The sequence below is a fragment of the Engystomops pustulosus genome, chromosome 10 (assembly GCF_040894005.1).
Source record: "Engystomops pustulosus chromosome 10, aEngPut4.maternal, whole genome shotgun sequence".
NCBI classification, from domain to species: Eukaryota; Metazoa; Chordata; class Amphibia; order Anura; family Leptodactylidae; genus Engystomops; species Engystomops pustulosus.
This window is the reverse complement of record NC_092420.1, coordinates 96,265,040-96,288,896: the sequence shown is the minus strand read 5'-3', so window position 1 is coordinate 96,288,896 and position 23,857 is coordinate 96,265,040. Positions and strand designations below refer to the sequence as shown.

The window sequence follows — 23,857 nt, the reverse complement described above, 5'->3', positions numbered from 1 at the left end:
GCTGTATACATTCTGTGTTAGTTATGTCCTTCTGATAAACCTGTTCTTGTACCCTAATCCCACCCATCCCCCCCCGATCACCCACCTCTGCACCCCCTCTGGTTCATCTATGCCTTTGGAGCTCTAGTTCTGCAGCATCTGGATAGACACGGATAATCTCTACATCAGGAGAAAGTGATGTCATTGTTCAGGGTGTAGGTTATTTTCATAGGAAGCAGATGTCTCGTCTGCATCACAGAGACGCGTCGTATTATCCAGCACCTGCACAAACAGTCATCAAGACCTACAGAAATATGCAGGGTCAGACATCAGCCCCGCAGAGGGAAAGACAGACACCTACCTAATGACAGGTTAGTAGGAACAGACCGGGGAGACGTATTCATTCAGTCTGACGGGAGGGATCGGGTGTTAGCGCCATCACTCCGGGGTGGGCAAAGGTGTAACTGTGCCCAATTATCACTGGTAATGAGAGGAATGACTACAAGGATAAAGATCTGCACATGTTATAGCGGGAGGCCTGGACACAGATCTGCACATGTTATAGCGGGAGGCCTGGACAAGGATCTGCACATGTTATAGCGGGAGGCCGGGACACAGATCTGCACATGTTATAGCGGGAGGCCTGGATAAGGATCTGCACATGTTATAGCGGGAGGCCGGGACACGGATCTGCACATGTTATAGCGGGAGGCCTGGATAAGGATCTGCACATGTTATAGTGGGAGGCCTGGATAAGGATCTGCACATGTTATAGCGGGAGGCCGGGACACGGATCTTCACATGTTATAGCGGGAGGCCTGGATAAGGATCTGCACATGTTATAGCGGGAGGCCTGGACACGGATCTTCACATGTTATAGCGGGAGGCCTGGACAAGGATCTGCACATGTTATAGCGGGAGGCCTGGACAAGGATCTGCACATGTTATAGCGGGAGGCCTGGATAAGGATCTGCACATGTTATAGCGGGAGGCCGGGACAAGGATCTGCACATGTTATAGCGGGAGGCCTGGACAATGCTCTGCACATGTTATAGCGGGAGGCCGGGACAAGGATCTGCACATGTTATAGCGGGAGGCCGGGACACGGATCTTCACATGTTATAGCGGGAGGCCTGAATAAGGATCTGCACATGTTATAGCGGGAGGCCGGGACAAGGATCTGCACATGTTATAGCGGGAGGCCGGGACAAGGATCTGCACATGTTATAGCGGGAGGCCTGGATAAGGATCTGCACATGTTATAGCGGGAGGCCTGGATAAGGATCTGCACATGTTATAGCGGGAGGCCTGGATAAGGATCTGCACATGTTATAGCAGGAGGCCTGGACGACAATCTGCACATGTTATAGCGGGAGGCCTGGACGACAATCTGCACATGTTATAGCGGGAGGCCTGGACACGGATCTTCACATGTTATAGCGGGAGGCCTGGACAAGGATCTGCACATGTTATAGCGGGAGGCCTGGACGACAATCTGCACATGTTATAGCGGGAGGCCGGGACAAGGATCTGCACATGTTATAGCTGGAGGCCTGGACAAGGATCTGCACATGTTATAGCGGGAGGCCTGGATAAGGATCTGCTCATGTTATAGCGGGAGGCCTGGATAAGGATCTGCACATGTTATAGCGGGAGGCCTGGATAAGGATCTGCACATGTTATAGCGGGAGGCCTGGACACGGATCTTCACATGTTATAGCGGGAGGCCTGGACAAGGATCTGCACATGTTATAGCGGGAGGCCGGGACACAGATCTGCACATGTTATAGCGGGAGGCCTGGATAAGGATCTGCACATGTTATAGCGGGAGGCCGGGACACGGATCTGCACATGTTATAGCGGGAGGCCTGGATAAGGATCTGCACATGTTATAGTGGGAGGCCTGGATAAGGATCTGCACATGTTATAGCGGGAGGCCTGGACACGGATCTTCACATGTTATAGCGGGAGGCCTGGATAAGGATCTGCACATGTTATAGCGGGAGGCCTGGACACGGATCTTCACATGTTATAGCGGGAGGCCTGGACAAGGATCTGCACATGTTATAGCGGGAGGCCTGGACAAGGATCTGCACATGTTATAGCGGGAGGCCTGGATAAGGATCTGCACATGTTATAGCGGGAGGCCGGGACAAGGATCTGCACATGTTATAGCGGGAGGCCTGGACAATGCTCTGCACATGTTATAGTGGGAGGCCGGGACAAGGATCTGCACATGTTATAGCGGGAGGCCGGGACACGGATCTGCACATGTTATAGCGGGAGGCCTGGACACGGATCTTCACATGTTATAGCGGGAGGCCTGAATAAGGATCTGCACATGTTATAGCGGGAGGCCTGGATAAGGATCTGCACATGTTATAGCGGGAGGCCTGGATAAGTATCTGCACATGTTATAGCAGGAGGCCTGGACGACAATCTGCACATGTTATAGCGGGAGGCCTGGACGACAATCTGCACATGTTATAGCGGGAGGCCTGGACACGGATCTTCACATGTTATAGCGGGAGGCCTGGACAAGGATCTGCACATGTTATAGCGGGAGGCCTGGACGACAATCTGCACATGTTATAGCGGGAGGCCGGGACAAGGATCTGCACATGTTATAGCGGGAGGCCTGGACAAGGATCTGCACATGTTATAGCGGGAGGCCTGGATAAGGATCTGCTCATGTTATAGCGGGAGGCCTGGATAAGGATCTGCACATGTTATAGCGGGAGGCCTGGATAAGGATCTGCACATGTTATAGCGGGAGGCCGGGACACGGATCTGCACATGTTATAGCGGGAGGCCTGGATAAGGATCTGCACATGTTATAGCGGGAGGCCGGGACACGGATCTGCACATGTTATAGCGGGAGGCCGGGACACGGATCTGCACATGTTATAGCGGGAGGCCGGGACAAGGATCTGCACATGTTATAGCGGGAGGCCGGGACAAGGATCTGCACATGTTATAGCGGGAGGCCTGGACAAGGATCTGCACATGTTATAGCGGGAGGCCGGGACAAGGATCTGCACATGTTATAGCGGGAGGCCGGGACACGGATCTGCACATGTTATAGCGGGAGGCCTGGACAAGGATCTGCACATGTTATAGCGGGAGGCCGGGACACGGATCTGCACATGTTATAGCGGGAGGCCGGGACAAGGATCTGCACATGTTATAGCGGGAGGCCGGGACAAGGATCTGCACATGTTATAGCGGGAGGCCTGGACAAGGATCTGCACATGTTATAGCGGGAGGCCGGGACAAGGATCTGCACATGTTATAGCGGGAGGCCGGGACAAGGATCTGCACATGTTATAGCGGGAGGCCGGGACAAGGATCTGCACATGTTATAGCGGGAGGCCGGGACAAGGATCTGCACATGTTATAGCGGGAGGCCGGGACAAGGATCTGCACATGTTATAGCGGGAGGCCGGGACAAGGATCTGCACATGTTATAGCGGGAGGCCTGGATAAGGATCTGCACATGTTATAGCGGGAGGCCTGGACAAGGATCTGCACATGTTATAGCGGGAGGCCTGGACAAGGATCTGCACATGTTATAGCGGGAGGCCGGGACAAGGATCTGCACATGTTATAGCGGGAGGCCTGGACAAGGATCTGCACATGTTATAGCGGGAGGCCTGGACAAGGATCTGCACATGTTATAGCGGGAGGCCTGGACAAGGATCTGCACATGTTATAGCGGGAGGCCGGGACAAGGATCTGCACATGTTATAGCGGGAGGCCGGGACAAGGATCTGCACATGTTATAGCGGGAGGCCTGGACAAGGATCTGCACATGTTATAGCGGGAGGCCGGGACAAGGATCTGCACATGTTATAGCGGGAGGCCGGGACAAGGATCTGCACATGTTATAGCGGGAGGCCGGGACAAGGATCTGCACATGTTATAGCGGGAGGCCGGGACAAGGATCTGCACATGTTATAGCGGGAGGCCGGGACAAGGATCTGCACATGTTATAGCGGGAGGCCGGGACAAGGATCTGCACATGTTATAGCGGGAGGCCGGGACAAGGATCTGCACATGTTATAGCGGGAGGCCGGGCTGCTGCAGACTCTGGAAAATGCCGGTTATGGTTCAATGACCTGGGATTGGGAGACGGTCAGTGATAAATCTGAAATTCCTTGGGTCTTATTCACTGGGAGGGGTTGGTCATTTTATTGCACATTTGTTAAGAACATTCCTTTGTTACAAAGTTGCCACCTTTCTAAATTACAAAAAAAATGTCAATTTTAAACTTTTGAAGTTATACATTTATGTTATAATTGTTAATGTCTGACTACAACTTTATATGTATCCACTTCCTGTTGAGACCTCTGTATCTCTTTGGTTATAGACTACAATAATGTGCTGGAGCTTGTACAGTATGAGAGTATGAGCGGAGTGCATGTGCCGGAGCTCGTACAGTATGAGAGTATGAATGGAGTGCATGTGCCGGAGCTCGTACAGTATGAGAGTATGAGCGGAGTGCATGTGCCGGAGCTCGTACAGTATGAGAGTATGAGCGGAGTGCATGTGCCGGAGCTCGTACAGTATGAGAGTATGAATGGAGTGCATGTGCCGGAGCTCGTACAGTATGAGAGTATGAGCGGAGTGCATGTGCCGGAGCTCGTACAGTATGAGAGTATGAGCGGAGTGCATGTGCCGGAGCTCATACAGTATGAGAGTATGAGCGGAGTGCATGTGCCGGAGCTCGTACAGTATGAGAGTATGAGCGGAGTGCATGTGCCGGAGCTCGTACAGTATGAGAGTATGAGCGGAGTGCATGTGCCGGAGCTCGTACAGTATGAGAGTATGAGCGGAGTGCATGTGCCGGAGCTCGTGCAGTATGAGAGTATGAGCGGAGTGCATGTGCCGGAGCTCGTACAGTATGAGAGTATGAGCGGAGTGCATGTGCCGGAGCTCGTACAGTATGAGAGTATGAGCGGAGTGCATGTGCCGGAGCTCGTACAGTATGAGAGTATGAGCGGAGTGCATGTGCCGGAGCTCGTACAGTATGAGAGTATGAGCGGAGTGCATGTGCCGGAGCTCGTACAGTATGAGAGTATGAGCGGAGTGCATGTGCCGGAGCTCGTACAGTATGAGAGTATGACTCGAGTGCATGTGCCGGAGCTCGTACAGTATGAGAGTATGAGCGGAGTGCATGTGCCGGAGCTCGTACAGTATGAGAGTATGAGCGGAGTGCATGTGCCGGAGCTCGTACAGTATGAGAGTATGAATGGAGTGCATGTGCCGGAGCTCATACAGTATGAGAGTATGAATGGAGTGCATGTGCCGGAGCTCGTACAGTATGAGAGTATGAGCGGAGTGCATGTGCCGGAGCTCGTACAGTATGAGAGTATGAGCGGAGTGCATGTGCCGGAGCTCGTACAGTATGAGAGTATGAGCGGAGTGCATGTGCCGGAGCTCGTACAGTATGAGAGTATGAGCGGAGTGCATGTGCCGGAGCTCGTACAGTATGAGAGTATGAGCGGAGTGCATGTGCCGGAGCTCGTACAGTATGAGAGTATGAGCGGAGTGCATGTGCCGGAGCTCGTACAGTATGAGAGTATGAGCGGAGTGCATGTGCCGGAGCTCGTACAGTATGAGAGTATGAGCGGAGTGCATGTGCCGGAGCTCGTACAGTATGAGAGTATGACTCGAGTGCATGTGCCGGAGCTCATACAGTATGAGAGTATGAGCGGAGTGCATGTGCCGGAGCTCGTACAGTATGAGAGTATGAGCGGAGTGCATGTGCCGGAGCTCGTACAGTATGAGAGTATGAATGGAGTGCATGTGCCGGAGCTCATACAGTATGAGAGTATGAATGGAGTGCATGTGCCGGAGCTCATACAGTATGAGAGTATGAGCGGAGTGCATGTGCCGGAGCTCATACAGTATGAGAGTATGAATGGAGTGCATGTGCCGGAGCTCGTACAGTATGAGAGTATGAATGGAGTGCATGTGCCGGAGCTCGTACAGTATGAGAGTATGAATGGAGTGCATGTGCCGGAGCTCGTACAGTATGAGAGTATGAGCGGAGTGCATGTGCCGGAGCTCGTACAGTATGAGAGTATGAGCGGAGTGCATGTGCCGGAGCTCGTACAGTATGAGAGTATGAGCGGAGTGCATGTGCCGGAGCTCGTACAGTATGAGAGTATGAGCGGAGTGCATGTGCCGGAGCTCGTACAGTATGAGAGTATGAATGGAGTGCATGTGCCGGAGCTCGTACAGTATGAGAGTATGAATGGAGTGCATGTGCCGGAGCTCATACAGTATGAGAGTATGAGCGGAGTGCATGTGCCGGAGCTCGTACAGTATGAGAGTATGAATGGAGTGCATGTGCCGGAGCTCATACAGTATGAGAGTATGAATGGAGTGCATGTGCCGGAGCTCGTACAGTATGAGAGTATGAGCGGAGTGCATGTGCCGGAGCTCGTACAGTATGAGAGTATGAGCGGAGTGCATGTGCCGGAGCTCGTACAGTATGAGAGTATGAGCGGAGTGCATGTGCCGGAGCTCGTACAGTATGAGAGTATGAGCGGAGTGCATGTGCCGGAGCTCGTACAGTATGAGAGTATGAGCGGAGTGCATGTGCCAGAGCTCATACAGTATGAGAGTATGAGCGGAGTGCATGTGCCGGAGCTCGTACAGTATGAGAGTATGAGCGGAGTGCATGTGCCGGAGCTCATACAGTATGAGAGTATGACTGGAGTGCATGTGCCGGAGCTCATACAGTATGAGAGTATGAGCGGAGTGCATGTGCCGGAGCTCATACAGTATGAGAGTATGAGCGGAGTGCATGTGCCGGAGCTCGTACAGTATGAGAGTATGAGCGGAGTGCATGTGTTGGAGCTCGTACAGTATGAGAGTATGAGCGGAGTGCATGTGCCGGAGCTCGTACAGTATGAGAGTATGAGCAGAGTGCATGTGCCGGAGCTCGTACAGTATGAGAGTATGAGCGGAGTGCATGTGCCGGAGCTCATACAGTATGAGAGTATGAGCGGAGTGCATGTGCCGGAGCTCGTACAGTATGAGAGTATGAGCGGAGTGCATGTGTTGGAGCTCGTACAGTATGAGAGTATGAGCGGAGTGCATGTGCCGGAGCTCGTACAGTATGAGAGTATGAGCGGAGTGCATGTGCCGGAGCTCGTACAGTATGAGAGTATGAGCAGAGTGCAAGTGCCGAAAGCTTCATAGCTTTCACTTTTCCAGAAAGACGCACATATAGACATATACAGAACAACCCCCCCCCCCCCATGTCACTCCTGGCAGACTGAAAGGGTTAAAAAGCCACTGCCTCTATAAATGATTATAAGGCGAGGGTCACGAGAGTCACATGAGACTTGTTATTTTCACTCAACTTTCTAACACATTTGGATTTTTTTGTGTAAGAATCACTTTTCTAAAGAATGTGCAATTTTTATCCACCCAGCGCCCCATAGGAAATAATAGAACCTGTTTTTAAAGGGATTGTCTAAACATAAACACATTCCTTTAATAAAGGGAACCTGTCAGTTAAACTGACCCATATCTACTAAATCTAACTAAACATGTCTTTGAAAACTACTACGGTATTATACAGCCACACAACTATCCATATACTGTTCCTCCCCATGCCTGAAAAGTTGACTTACAGGGGGCTCATTTACTAAGAGTTGAAGATCGCATTTTTGGTGGACTTTTAGTCTTTTTTCGGGTTTTGCAAAGCTTGGACAGGTATTGAACAGGCTTCAGCGCAGGTTTCAAATTAGGGGGTGGTCTGTCGGACGATCCGACTGATTCGGACTGAGTGAGGGATTTAAATATCAAATTGTATCACAAGACAATGCACTTACATGCACCGGTAAGAAGAAGGTGAACTCCGGGGACCTGAGCGGGGAAGCGACACATGCAGGATATCGGACGCACGATCTTAGTGACTCCCGCACAGCGCATTATACACGGACAATGCACTTACATGCACCAGGAAGAAGAAGGTGAACTCCAGGGACCTGAGCGGGGAAGCGACACATGCAGGATATCGGGGGCAGGATCTTAGTGACTCCCTGCACAGCGCATTATACACGGACAATGCACTTACATGCACCAGGAAGAAGAAGGTGAACTCCGGGGACCTGAGCGGGGAAGCGACACATGCAGGATATTGGGTGCAGGATCTTAGTGACTCCCCGCACAGCGCATTATACACGGACAATGCACTTACATGCACCAGGAAGAAGAAGGTGAACTCCAGGGACCTGAGTGGGGAAGTGACACATGCAGGATATCGGGCACAGGATCTTAGTGACTCCCCGCATAGCGCATTATACACGGACAATGCACTTACATGCACCAGGAAGAAGAAGGTGAACCCCGGGGACCTGAGCGGGGAAGTGACACATGCAGGATATCGGGCGCAGGATCTTAGTGACTCCCCGCACAGCGCATTATACACAGACAATGCACTTACATGCACCAGGAAGAAGGTGAACTCCGGGGACCTGAGGGGGAAGTGACACATGCAGGATATCGGACGCAGGATCCTAGTAACTCCCCGCACAGCACATTATACACGGACAATACACTTACATGCACCAGGAAGAAGAAGGTGAACTCCAGGGACGCGCATTATCATCGGACAATGCACTTTCTATGAATTCCAGCGGCCAGGTAAGTAAATGAGCCCCACTGTCTGCGCATATTCATGTTCTTCTAGCTTCGTCGATTTTCCCACTTGATGATCTGCTAGATCATTCATGCGCTGGCTCTAAGACTGCAGAGGAGAATTCCCTAGGGAGGGGTGAATGAGGGGGTTGAGAGAGACACTGGCTGTATCTGATTGGCTGAAGAGAAATCAGCTCACCTCTCCCTCTGGAATTCTGGATGCGGCTGAGCAGGTAGGACATGAACGTGCTGGACACTGCTTAGAGTGTTTACGATGACAGGACATGGCTCCATTTGCGTAGATGGGGAGTCAACTTTACAGACAGACTGTGGAACTTTTCAGGCTTGGAGATAATATAGGGTTATGTTTAAAAGTGTAGTCATTATACTAATAATCCTTGCTCCTTAAGGAAGAAAATTTCCTCTAGTGTCATCTGTGGTTGGTTCTTATCTGTAGTGATGATCACAGGCTTCTTAAAGGGACGCACATTGACTTACAGTAATTACCCCTAAGTGGCACTAGAATAACCACTTTCTGCCATCTGCAGAAAGATGATTTGCATAACGAATTCCGGGGAGAATTGCTGGAATCTTCTGATTCCAGATGGATCTTCACAAGAAGAATCAGAACCTTCCAAGAGCTGACAAAGCCAAGGAAGGGAAATCCCTGGTGGCCACAATGTTCCCTCTTCAGAACAGGCAGCTCCAGGACCGCGTTACCAGCTCTGCATTGTTATAAATCCATCAAACAATACCGCGTATCTCAGCTTCCTCTATCCGTGTTAGTCTGGAGTAAGGAAACCTATCAGCAGGGGTAACCATACAAACTACAGCCAGTGTTATGTATTGTTCCTGGAGAGATGTGTAATCAGTCCTTTATGTAGTTAGTAGCAGCAGGACTGTGAAATAAAGATTTATATTCCAGAATAGTAGCTTCTCAATGTGCACTGGAGTAGTGTCCTCACACTGCTGTGTTCTTTGCAGCCAGTGTTGGGTATAGTCCCTGAAGAGATGTGTAACCGTTGTGTATGCTAGTAGCAGCTGGACTGTGAAATATGGATTTATATTCCAGGATTGTAGCTTCTCAATGTGCACTGGGGACATGTCCTCACACTTCTGTGCTCTCTGCAGCCAGTGTTAGGTATAGTCCCTGAAGAGTTGTGTAACCTTTGTGTATGTTAGTTGCAGCAGGACTGTGAAATACGGATTTATATTGCAGGTTTGTAGCTTCTCCAATTGTATTAGGGGCATGTCCTCACACTGCTGTGCTCTGTGCTCTCTGCATTGAGCAGCTGTATAGTTCCTCCTATATGATTTGAGATACTGCCATTGCATTCACCCAGAGGTTTACTACAGCGTATACACAGTGCAGGGGCTGTAAAGAAGCTGAATGTAGAGATTCCAAAGCACAGCAGTGTGAGGACACGCCCCCAGTGCACTTGGAGAAGTGCCCCAAAACTTTTATTATACATCTCTTCAGGGACAATACAAAACGCTGGCTGCAGTCTCTATGGTCACACCTGCTGACAGGTACCCTTTACATGACTAAGTGCACACTAACAAGGATCCTTTAAATGCTGAGACATTGGGGCTCATTTACTAAGGGTCCATCGGACGCATTTTTGTTGTGTTCATGCGATCAGATTGTGGCGCATCGGCACCGGCTTGCACGCGACAGAAATCGTGGGGCGGGCCGTCGGACAACCCGACGGATTTTGACAACGCGCAGGATTTGACATTTGGAATTGTGTTGCAAGACACGCACTTACATGCACCGGGAAGAAGATGGTGAACTCCGGTGGACCTCAGTGCAGAAGCGACGGATGCAGGAACTCGGGCTCACGACCACAGTGAATCGCGCCAGACCCGAATCCTCGTCGGACAACGCACCATGGGATTGTGACAAGACCGGGTAAGTAAATCTGCCTCATTCTTTTCCACTCCTGGTGGCCATGTGACCAGCATCTCCAGAATGTTCCCTCTTCAGGACGAATCCATCACCAGTGGGGATATAGATCTGGTATATAGATCTGCATCGGAGCTGTATACAGGGAGCGGGTGCTGCAGAGACCCAGGTGAAGGCAGCTTCTATCATGTGAGCGCTGGCTCTTTATAAATAGCGGATGATTATAATAATCACAATTTTAGAGCAATTAGCATCCGGTGAGTCGGCAGGAATAAAGCAGATTCTTAAATGAACTGATTAGCTCTTTTTTTTTTTCCTGCCAAAAATCTTCCTGGGCTCCTTCCAGTAATTATCTGCTGCGAGGGCTCGTCTACATATCTGCAGCATCAAAGTAGCGAGACTAAGCAACATGAAAAGCGCTCGGCGATACAGCAGACGCCTCGCTGCTCCCCCAGCTGTGCCCAGCATCGATCACTCACTGCGGGTGTAATGGGGACAAATCATGGATTCTGACGATTCTCGTAGCGTTCAATGTGATAACAATGGCATCTTATACATGACAATGCGATAAACCCCATGACACACAGGGGATCACTGGCCTCAAGGGTCACTTCATCCAGATGTATCTGCTGAGTCCAGTGATTGGCTCCGAGCTCATGTGCACAATGTACACAACGCCATCACTTCTGGTCCAACAAGGAAGAAAACGCCGGAGACCGCGACACAAAGTGCTTTTTGTTTAGGGTTTTTAGGACCTTTTTTTGCTACTATGAAATTGAAAATGTCAAGAGGCTGAAATAAAAAGAAATTCGCTTTGTACTACTCACTTCTGAGAATGTGTTACAGTTGCATCCAGTCAAAGCAATCATCAGCAGCACAAAGCTTTCTCCTGCCCTGCATGCTACATTGTATCACTGCAGATGTATCAGGTTCGGGTCCATTCTGAACACAATTGTAGCAAAACCTTAACTTTTAGACATCATAGGGCTTTGTCCATGAAATAAAGTTTTCAAATTTGAATCCCCTAGTGATTTGTACACAATAAAGATAATTGTTAACCCCTTACTTTACAATGTTACTCCATTTTATTGCTATTTTAGCTCCTATCACTCAGTGATGGTCGGTGTAATATTTGTGAGCGGGGACTCTCTAAGCAGACACTTAATGATCTCTGTGCTGTGAGATGTTGTGAGCTGACAATGTGCATTGATTATCATGGTACAGGGTTTATCTACACTTCTGAACATTCACTAGTATCTGACACATAAAAAGAGAGATAAGACAGATCAGAGATGATGAGATCCATGAGATGCATATAACACACAATGAAACTCTCAGCTCTGCTTACTCTCTTATGGCACAGTCAGTTCTGCTATATGCTTCCTTCCCCTGCTATAAAGACCTTATCCTGCCTGTAACTAAGAATAAGTCTCTGTACACTGCTGCTTGTCGGCAGGAAATGCCTGTGTCTGAGCTGGGCTTGTAATGCAGGAGGGGAGGGGCAGGAGGTAGAGACCACTGCAGCGCGCAGACAGGAGAAGCTATTCACAACAAGAGTCCGACCATAGTCAGAAGATTTACAGTCTTATCCAGGGGCAACCAAAATTGTGTGCACCAGGACTGATGGAGACAGGTTGGAATTATATCTGTGAAATGCTGGATTTTTGTTAATAACAGTGAATTAGACAATGTGTTATTTTGTTATCCTGAGGATATTTTAGAATCTTGTCTTCATGGGAGGAATACCCCTTAAAGGTATGGGGGTAGGGGGTTCATCATAAGCTAATGCAGAGATCTTATGGGAGTCTGCCAGCATTTTGATCACTGCACAAGTAACACCGGCAAAGTGTAGGACACTTTATAAACTTTCCAGACCTTTCCTGTTTCCCAGTGTTCTGATTTTTTTGGGTGCAGTATGGGGGGAGGGGGGTGACCACAATTGTGGGTGCACCCATTATTTTCATTATGCTTTCCCACTGAGATCCCCCTGTGCCACAAGGTGCAGGACCCTACAGGAGATTTGTCTAATTACATTGCTGGCTAACATTGGTGTTTCAAAACCTAATGCGAACTCAACGTTAACACATGTGTTAACAACATGTTAACACATGCATTTTCATACTACAATGTTAACAAATGCGCTAACATTCCACAAATGGTTGCATTTTGTAAACACAGATGTTAACAGCAATATAATTAGGCAAATCAGGCATGCGTTAAACGCCACATGTGACTGACACCTTAAGCGGCTGCATTTACAGAATTTGTTGCAGGTTTTTCTAATTGCAGTGATTGCACTGAATAGTTGTATATAATTTGATTTCTACTGAATTGCCTCTACTATTCTCTCCGCACAGGTGTACAGTGGGCGAGACCTTCCGCAGCGAGTGCCGGATACTGAGCAGTCATCTTGCAGAACTGAGGACCACCACAGATAATAAGCTGGTACCGATCCCTCCCCCCACCCGGCCTCTCCCCTCTGTGCCCATAGCCCCCAGCCGTGTGTAATGATTGGACTTTTAATTAAAAAAAGCAATGGGTTATCCGCATAAGCCTAAAGACGAGCGCCGGGTAATGGAATGTACAGTATAATTAATCTCATAAGATGCTACATTTCCTCTAAATGGGACGAATCATCTGAGCGTGAAGAAAGGTCAGAAATGATTAGAGTTCACATGACCTTTGTAACAAGTGTAAAGGCATCTTCTCAGGATTCTCTCATGCCAAGTTCAAAGTGTTACTGCCCTTTATACTATAATACTGCCCCCTATGTACAAGAATATAACTACTATAATACTGCCCCCTATGTACAAGAATATAACTACAGACAGTCCCCGGGTTACGTACAAGATAGGGTCCGGAGGTTTGTTCTTAAGTTGAATTTGTATGTAAGTCGAAACTGTATATTTTATAATTGTAGATCCAGACAAAATAATTTTTGGCCCCAGTGACAATTGGAGTTTAAACATTTTTTGCTGTAATGGGAACAAGGATTATCAATAAAGCTTCATTACAGACACATTAAAGCTGATTATTGCAGGCTGGGACTATAGTAAAGCACTTAGAAAGCTTCACCAGAGGTGAGAGGGGTCCGTCTGTAAGTATGGGTTGTCTGTAAGTCGGGTGTCCTTAAGTAGGGGACCGCCTGTACTATAATACTGCCCCCTATGTACAGGAATATAACTACTATAATACTGCCCCCTATGTACAAGAATATAACTACTATAATACTGCCCCCTATGTACAAGAATATAACTACTATAATACTGCCCCCTATGTACAGGAATATAACTACTATAATACTGCCCCCTATGTACAGGAATATAACTACTATAATACTGCCCCCTATGTACAAGAATATAACTACTATAATACTGTCCCCTATGTACAGGAATATAACTACTATAATACTGCTCCCTATGTACAAGAATATAACTACTATAATACTGCCCCCTATGTACAGGAATATAACTACTATAATACTGCTCCCTATGTACAAGAATATAACTACTATAATACTGCCCCCTATGTACAGGAATATAACTACTATAATACTGCCCCCTATGTACAAGAATATAACTACTATAATACTGCCCCCTATGTACAAGAATATAACTACTATAATACTGCCCCCTATGTACAGGAATATAACTACTATAATACTGCCCCCTATGTACAGGAATATAACTACTATAATACTGCCCCCTATGTACAAGAATATAACTACTATAATACTGCCCCCTATGTACAGGAATATAACTACTATAATACTGCCCCCTATGTACAAGAATATAACTACTATAATACTGCCCCCTATGTACAAGAATATAACTACTATAATACTGCCCCCTATGTACAGGAATATAACTACTATAATACTGCCCCCTATGTACAGGAATATAACTACTATAATACTGCCCCCTATGTACAAGAATATAACTACTATAATACTGTCCCCTATGTACAAGAATATAACTACTATAATACTGCCCCCTATGTACAAGAATATAACTACTATAATACTGCCCCCTATGTACAAGAATATAACTACTATAATACTGCCCTCTACGTACAGGAATATAACTACTATAATACTGCCCCCTACGTACAGGAATATAACTACTATAATACTGCCCCCTACGTACAGGAATATAACTACTATAATACTGTCCCCTATGTACAAGAATATAACTACTATAATACTGCCCCCTATGTACAGGAATATAACTACTATAATACTGCCCCCTATGTACAGGAATATAACTACTATAATACTGTCCCCTATGTACAAGAATATAACTACTATAATACTGCCCCCTATGTACAAGAATATAACTACTATAATACCGCCCCCTATGTACAAGAATATAACTACTATAATACTGCCCTCTATGTACAGGAATATAACTACTATAATACTGTCCCCTATGTACAAGAATATAACTACTATAATACTGCCCCCTATGTACAAGAATATAACTACTATAATACTGCCCCCTATGTACAGGAATATAACTACTATAATACTGCCCCCTATGTACAAGAATATAACTACTATAATACTGCCCCCTATGTACAAGAATATAACTACTATAATACTGCCCCCTATGTACAAGAATATAACTACTATAATACTGCCCCCTATGTACAAGAATATAACTACTATAATACTGCCCCCTATGTACAAGAATATAACTACTATAATACTGCCCCTATGTACAGGAATATAACTACTATAATATGGGTTATTTATCATTGGTTTTTGTCTCAAAAAAAATCTCATTGCAGTTTTTTGGGACTTTCCACTGCTAAAAAGTCTCACTATTTCCACCCCATCATTAATGTAGAGTACAGATAGAACTACTGCTAGTGTAGAGCCAGATTCATGACTTGGGACTTTTGCAGAAATGTTTCATAGTTACCCCAGTCCCTTGCTGGTCTATGTGCTGGGACTTTTTATGCATTTTGCGCCTTTTAAGTGACTTTTTGAAAAAATCCTAGAGGGCAAGTGGAGCATAAGGACATTTATTAAAGAGCCAAAACCTCTGCAATGTTATGTGATGGGCAGCGGAGCTCCAGGGACATAGAACTGCCCCGAGGAGCCTAATGGTAACTAACCCCCGGGGTCTGGTATTAATCTTCTGATAAAGACGTCCGAGCTCTTATTTCTCCATGAAAAAGAATTCACATTTATGGTTGACCCAAAAAATCAACAATTTCTCTACAAACTCTGAATTTCATGCTGCATTTCCTCATGTTTGGCGCTTTCCTCCAGTGACCCCCCCCCCCCGTCCGGGCAGCTGCTTGTATCACATATACAATGTAACAGTCAGTGATTGTTCTCACATGTCACAGCCTCTTGCAGTATCTGAATGATCTGCTAATACAGCGAGGGGGGAGCCGCATGCTATGACTGCAGCTAGGCAGGGGCGGAACTACAGTGGTAGCAGCCATGGCAGCTGCTATGGGGCCCATAGTGTCAGGGGGCCCCGTCATCTGACCTGACACTCTAAAGCAGTGATGGCGAACCTTTTAGAGACCGAGTGCCCAAGCTACAACCAAAATCCACTTATTTACCATGAAGTGCCAACATGGCATTTTAAGCAGTAACTAATTGCTACCTGTTCTTTCACATCTTTCAATCGTATCGGCCCCCCTAAGGCCATCAATACAGTTGAAAGAAGGAGGGCAAATTCAGACTCTCATTGTAGCTTCTCTCCAGGGTCTCTCTGTAGAGGAAGAATGGTTGGTCCAGAAGGAGGACCTCCAAAGGTAATACAGCCCTGTCCACACCTTCACACTTTTCCTGCAGTTCCAAACAACCAATAAAGTGTCGCTTTAAAACGGCACTGAGACCAGCATCTCTTAAGTTGCCTGGGTCTGCAGGAAGGTTTGGTGGATTTGTTCCTGGTGAACACTTTCCTTGGGTGATAACCTGAGTGCCCACAGAAATGGCTCCGAGTGCCACTTCTGGCACCCGTGCCATAGGTTCGCCACCACTACTCTAAAGAATGGAGGATGTGCACCACTATATACATGTTATGCTGCACATTGACAGTATAATGTGAATATATAACAGTGCACATCTTCCGCAGTGTACAGCTACTGGGACAGGTCTGTGTAAGTGTGTAAATGTCTGTGTATAAATGTGTGAGTATGGGGGGGGGCATTCAGAAGTCTGCTATGGGGCCCTGACACACCCAGTTTCGCCAGTTTCAGGGGAGGCCTTATATTTCTACTCTTGAATAATATTGTACCTAGGTCTTATTTTTGGGGTTTGTCTTATTTCCAGGGAAACAAGAAAATTTTGGATTAAAATAATTTTGCATTATTTTGTGGGACCTTCTATAAATAATCTTTGTGCTTTCGGTCCTCATTACATTTATAACAAGACTGAAATCCGTCTTCTCCTGAGAAACTATTTAACTTATATACTCGAGTATAAGCCTAGTTTTTCAACACAAAATTTGTGCTCAAAAACCCTAACTCGGCTTATACTCGAGTCAACTAAAAAAATAAAGTCAAAACTCACCTTTCTGACATCACCTGTAGGTCCTCTTCTGTCTGGGACAGTCTGAGACAGAAGAGGACCTATGGGGGACGTCGGAAAGATGAGTACAGTGTTATTTTTTTTCCTACTACAGGGGCTGGGCAGGCTGTATGCTACAGGGGCAGGCAGACATTATACTGGGAGGCTGTAACCAATGCATTTCCCACCCTCGGCTTATACTCGAGTCAATAGGTTTTCCCAGTTTTTTGTGTTGAAATTAGGGGTTTCGGCTTATACTTGGGTCGGCTTATACTCGAGTATATACGATAATTAATGCGGTGGGGGGTAATACTTTCTATGTAGAGAGAAGTTTTTTTGAATCATTTTTATTTTTCATTGTCTCTGTGCGGTTTATCAGCTGTGAAATCCACAATTTGTCCTGTTTTGCCCCGAATATTCCAGTTTCTGTGATTTTTCTGCATTGTTGTCAGTTGAGGTAAAGGCTCAATACAATAAGCCAGTTACATATTAGACAAGTATCACTATTTTCCAACATTTAGGCAGAACATCCATAAATAGCTCATCTGCTGTCCGAGGGGTACAGGGTATTCCAGGACTTTTATGATGTATCCTTAGGAATATGCACAGGGTGAGGGGCAGCTCGGGAGAAGAGGGGGGGCAGCTCGGGAGAAGAGGGGGGGGTGCAGCTCGGGAGAAGAGTGGGGAGCAGCTCGGGAGAAGAGGGGGTGCAGCTCGGGAGAAGAGTGGGGGGTGCAGCTCAGGAGAAGAGTGGGGGGTGCAGCTCGGGAGAAGAGTGGGGGGGGTGCAGCTCGGGAGAAGAGTGGGGGGGGTGCAGCTCGGGAGAAGAGTGGGGGGGGTGCAGCTCGGGAGAAGAGTGGGGGGGGTGCAGCTCGGGAGAAGAGTGGGGGGGGTGCAGCTCGGGAGAAGAGTGGGGGGGGGGTGCAGCTCGGGAGAAGAGTGGGGGAGGGTGCAGCTCAGGAGAAGAGTGGGGGGGTGCAGCTCGGGAGAAGAGTGTGGGGGGGTGCAGCTCGGGAGAAGAGTGGGGGGGGGTGCAGCACGGGAGAAGAGTGGGGGGGGGTGCAGCTCGGGAGAAGAGTGGGGGGGTGCAGCTCGGGAGAAGAGTGGGGGGGTGCAGCTCGGGAGAAGAGTGGGGGGGGTGCAGCTCGGGAGAAGAGTGGGGGGGGGGTGCAGCTCGGGAGAAGAGTGGGGGGGGTGCAGCTCGGGAGAAGAGTGTGGGGGGGTGCAGCTCGGGAGAAGAGTGTGGGGGGGTGCAGCTCGGGAGAAGAGGGGGGAGCAGCATGAGAAAGGTAGAAGACATATTGCTGAGTTATAGACACAAGTGACCAGGTCTAGGACTTCTACATTAGAGTCTTCTTGTTCTTTTTCTAGAGGCTCAGTCTAGAATCCAGTCCAAGAATCTGGAGTGATCTCATCACGTTGCTCTTTTATCTGATCCTCGCAGGGATTTGTTGCAATGTGTTGTAAACACGTGTATTAGCTGCGGGGAGAGATGTTCCATATTTCCCATAAAGCTTTGATTTATCTAGAATCTAGTAGAACGCGGCGTTGCGGTAATTTCTCCGGATTGTTTGGAGATACAGATCAGGATTTGGCTGGAGCCGGTAACTAATCATAACTTTTATTTGTCTTTGCTTTCTATAGAGACAAACCCTGTACACGGTCTGCCAGGAGTGGTTCCGAGTCTCCAGCCAGAAGACGTCATCCCCGGATCTTGTTGCGGTTTATCTGGAGGAATTCCGATCGATCAGCCCCCAGCTCCTGCAGATGGTTGTCAATATCTCCGATGAGAACGGGAACACGGCCCTGCACTACAGCGTCTCCCACTCCAACTTTAAGATTGTTAGGCTCCTCCTGAGCACAGGTGAGGAACAGAACATCCCGTTACATTGTGTCACTGTGTGATTCGCCCGGATTGCAACTTTTGGTTCTAGAAGAAGAGTTGATACTTTTTCCCATGTATATTGCCAATAATAATAATAATAATAATAATCTTTATTTATGTAGCTTTAAGACTCTATTCATCAGATGGAACTTTTGTGGCATAGAAGTCCTGATAAATAACCCCCCGAGTGTATCGAGTATACACTTAGGGAATAGTGTATTTGTGTACTTGTTGCTGTTGTGTGCGGTTTTTCTAAATCCGTTGGGTTGTCCGATGGCCACGCCCCCGATTTCCATCGCGGGAAACTCGGGGTCGAAGCAACACAATCTGATCAAGTGCGCCAAAACCCTGGGGCAAAACGGCGCAAACCGGTAATTTTCGGGAACCCGACGAAAATGAGCGATTCAGGCCCTTGGTAAATGAGCCCCAACATGTGCCAGAATGAATGGGTTCAATGGATGTGGGTATCTCATGTGTTTGGGGCTCCTGATTGGGAAGGTTAGGATTCCCCTGGGTTTCCTGTCGTGGAAGATATCAGTAAAGATAAAGATTGGGCACATTGCAATACAACTCTACAATTGTTATGTTCTGGAGGGATAAGACGAGTTGTTCACCTCCCATTGTGGTTCCTAGCATGCATGGCCGGAGGAGGCTCTCTGCAACTTCCACCCATCTGGTCTGAGTGTGGGGGCAGGCTTGACTCACGGCCTAGTGGCAGGGTTGGGTCATGTGTGGCTTTTTCCAGGTGAATGGCCTCATCCATGCCCTGCAGGATGGATATGATGGAAGATTCCCCCTAGGCACTCCCAGTGCAGATGGTGAAGCGGAGGCCCATGATGTCAGCTGCAGCCAGGGATCAAATGTGGAAACCGTGTTATCTATATAGAGGTCATTGTACAGGGAGGAGGAGGAGATAAGCTGTGACATCATCTATTGTCAGTAGTGATGTAATGATGGGTCAGTGTTATCTATATAGAAGTCATTGTACAGGGAGGAGGAGGAGATAAGCTGTGACATCATCTATTGTCAGTAGTGATGTAATGATGGGTCAGTGTTATCTATATAGAGGTCATTGTACAGGGAGGGGGAGGAGATAAGCTGTGACATCATCTATTGTCAGTAGTGATGTAATGATGGGTCAGTGTTATCTATATAGATGTCATTGTACAGGGAGGGGGAGGAGATAAGCTGTGACATCATCTATTGTCAGTAGTGATGTAATGATGGGTCAGTGTTATCTATATAGAGGTCATTGTACAGGGAGGAGGAGGAGATAAGCTGTGACATCATCTATTGTCAGTAGTGATGTAATGATGGGTCAGTGTTATCTATATAGAGGTCATTGTACAGGGAGGGGGAGGAGATAAGCTGTGACATCATATATTGTCAGTAGTGATGTAATGATGGGTCAGTGTTATCTATATAGAGGTCATTGTACAGGGGGGGGGGGATAAGCTGTGACATCATCTATTGTCAGTAGTGATGTAATGATGGGTCAGTGTTATCTATATAGAGGTCATTGTACAGGGAGGGGAGAAGGAGATAAGCTGTGACATCATCTATAGTCAGTAGTGATGTAATGATGGGTCAGTGTTATCTATATAGAGGTCATTGTACAGGAGGGGGAGGAGATAAGCTGTGACATCATCTATTGTCAGTAGTGATGTAATGATGAGTCAGTGTTATCTATATAGAGGTCATTGTACAGGGAGGGGGAGGAGATAAGCTGTGACATCATCTATTGTCAGTAGTGATGTAATGATGGGTCAGTGTTATCTATATAGAGGTCATTGTACAGGGAGGGGGAGGAGATAAGCTGTGACATCATCTATTGTCAGTAGTGATGTAATGATAGGTCAGTGTTATCTATATAGAGGTCATTGTACAGGGAGGGGGAGGAGATAAGCTGTGACATCATCTATTGTCAGTAGTGATGTAATGATGGGTCAGTGTTATCTATATAGAGGTCATTGTACAGGGAGGAGGAGGAGATAAGCTGTGACATCATCTATTGTCAGTAGTGATGTAATGATGGGTAGTGTTATCTATATAGAGGTCATTGTACAGGGAGGGGATAAGCTGTTACATCATCTATTGTCAGTAGTGATGTAATGATGGGTCAGTGTTATCTATATAGAGGTCATTGTACAGGGAGGGGGAGGAGATAAGCTGTGACATCATCTATTGTCAGTAGTGATGTAATGATGGGTCAGTGTTATCTATATAGAGGTCATTGTACAGGGAGGGGGAGGGGATAAGCTGTGACATCATATATTGTCAGTAGTGATGTAATGATGGGTCAGTGTTATCTATATAGAGGTCATTGTACAGGGAGGGGGAGGAGATAAGCTGTGACATCATCTATTGTCAGTAGTGATGTAATGATGGGTCTGTGTTATCTATATAGAGGACATTGTACAGGGAGGGGGAGGAGATAAGCTGTGACATCATCTATTGTCAGTAGTGATGTAATGATGGGTCAGTGTTATCTATATAGAGGTCATTGTACAGGGAGGGGGAGGAGATAAGCTGTGACATCATCTATTGTCAGTAGTGATGTAATGATGGGTCAGTGTTATCTATATAGAGGTCATTGTACAGGGAGGGGGAGGAGATAAGCTGTGACATCATCTATTGTCAGTAGTGATGTAATGATGGGTCAGTGTTATCTATATAGAGGTCATTGTACAGGGAGGGGGAGGAGATAAGCTGTGACATCATCTATTGTCAGTAGTGATGTAATGATGGGTCAGTGTTATCTATATAGAGGTCATTGTACAGGGAGGGGGAGGAGATAAGCTGTGACATCATCTATTGTCAGTAGTGATGTAATGATGGGTCAGTGTTATCTATATAGAGGTCATTGTACAGGGAGGGGGAGGAGATAAGCTGTGACATCATCTAATGTCAGTAGTGATGTAATGATGGGTCAGTGTTATCTATATAGAGGTCATTGTACAGGGAGGGGGGAGGAGATAAGCTGTGACATCATCTATTGTCAGTAGTGATGTAATGATGGGTCAGTGTTATCTATATAGAGGTCATTGTACAGGGAGGGGGAGGAGATAAGCTGTGACATCATCTATTATCAGTAGTGATGTAATGATGGGTCAGTGTTATTGATACTTTTTGGCCAGAATTAATATTGAGTTTTAAAAGTTCATCAAAAATTCCTGGAAAATATGTTTACTGTGAAATCTTGCAGGATCCTTCTCTCTCGTCTGTTTTGTGTCATTGATCGGAAAGAAAAGATAGAGCGTCCTGGAAACTTTTTTAATGATTTTCTTAGTGTCCCTAAATCATCCCATTAGTAATCGTGACACGTCCGCTGTATGCGAGGAGCGGCCTGGAAAACCCATTATCCCGGATCACTTGGGAGAAGTGCAGGACTGGAGGCTGGAGCTCAGGGAGAAGATCTGTCATCTGCGGATGTCTGCTCCCATGATGCATCTGTCTGATATCAGACTGTGATTGACAGCTCCGCTCCACAATGTTATAGCTGCAGCAGCTGCTGAGACGGCGACTTCTGCGGGAGAACATCACCCACCCGCACTACACAACGATCTGTCATTTATACCCAGATAACAACCTACAGCACAGATATAGGAGTCTATAGAGAATGAAAGGGAACTTGTCTTATTGTACATAGTGTCCTATCTGCATCGCCAGTAGCAGAATAGTGAGTGCAGCTCTAGAGTATAATACAGGATGTAACTCAGGATCAGTACAGGATAAGTAATGTCATGTATGTACACAGTGACTGCACCAGCAGCAGAATAGTGAGTGCAGCTCTGGGGTATAATACAGGATGTAACTCAGGATCAGTACAGGATAAGTAATGTCATGTATGTACACAGTGACTGCACCACCAGCAGAATAGTGAGTGCAGCTCTGGGGTATAATACAGGATGTAACTCAGGATCAGTACAGGATAAGTAATGTCATGTATGCACACAGTGACTGCACCAGCAGCAGAATAGTGAGTGCAGCTCTGGGGTATAATACTGGATGTAACTCAGGATCAGTACAGGATAAGTAATGTCATGTATGTACACAGTGACTGCACCAGCAGCAGAATAGTGAGTGCAGCTCTGGGGTATAATACAGGATGTAACTCAGGATCAGTACAGGATAAGTAATGTCATGTATGTACACAGTGACTGCACCAGCAGCAGAATAGTGAGTGCAGCTCTGGAGTATAATACAGGATGTAACTCAGGATCAGTACAGGATAAGTAATGTCATGTATGTACACCGTGACTGCACCAGCAGCAGAATAGTGAGTGCAGCTCTGGGGTATAATACAGGATGTAACTCAGGATCAGTACAGGATAAGTAATGTCATGTATGTACACAGTGACTCCACCAGCAGCAGAATAGTGAGTGCAGCTCTGGGGTATAATACAGGATGTAACTCAGGATCAGTACAGGATAAGTAATGCCATGTATGTACACAGTGGGGGTCATTTACTAAGGGCCCGATTCGCGTTTTCCCGACGTGTTACCCGAATATTTCCGATTTGCGCCGCTTGTACATGAATTGCCCCGGGTTTTTGGCGCACGCGATCGGATTGTGGCGCATCGGGGCCGGCATGCGCGCGACAGAAATCGGGGGGCGTGGCCGAACGAAAACCCGACGTATTCGGAAAAACCGCCGCATTTAAAAACCGAAAATGTGTCGCTTGGGGAGCGCTCACCTTCACCTTCTATGGGATGGTGCATTCCGGGGCGTTAAGATTATTTTCGGCGCTGCAGCGCCACCTGGTGGACGGCGGAGGAACTACCATCTTAAATCCCAGCCGGACCCGAATCCTGTGCAGAGAACGCGCCGCTGGATCGCGAATGGGCCGGGTAAGTAAATGTGCCCCAGTGACTGCACCAGCAGCAGAATAGTGAGTGC

General features: G+C 47.2%; 1 protein-coding gene across 5 annotated transcripts in view; it reads left to right on the top strand.

Moving 5' to 3' along the window:
• The window catches only part of KANK4 (KN motif and ankyrin repeat domains 4), a 95,531-nt gene that overhangs the window by 58,290 nt on the left and 13,384 nt on the right, over window positions 1-23,857 (top strand). For all 5 annotated transcript variants that reach the window (XM_072128512.1, XM_072128508.1, XM_072128510.1 and 2 more), the window contains exons 6-7: window positions 12,901-12,988; window positions 18,717-18,936. In XM_072128512.1, the coding sequence (XP_071984613.1) occupies window positions 12,901-12,988; window positions 18,717-18,936 (308 nt within the window). The remainder of the gene's footprint in view (window positions 1-12,900; window positions 12,989-18,716; window positions 18,937-23,857) is intronic.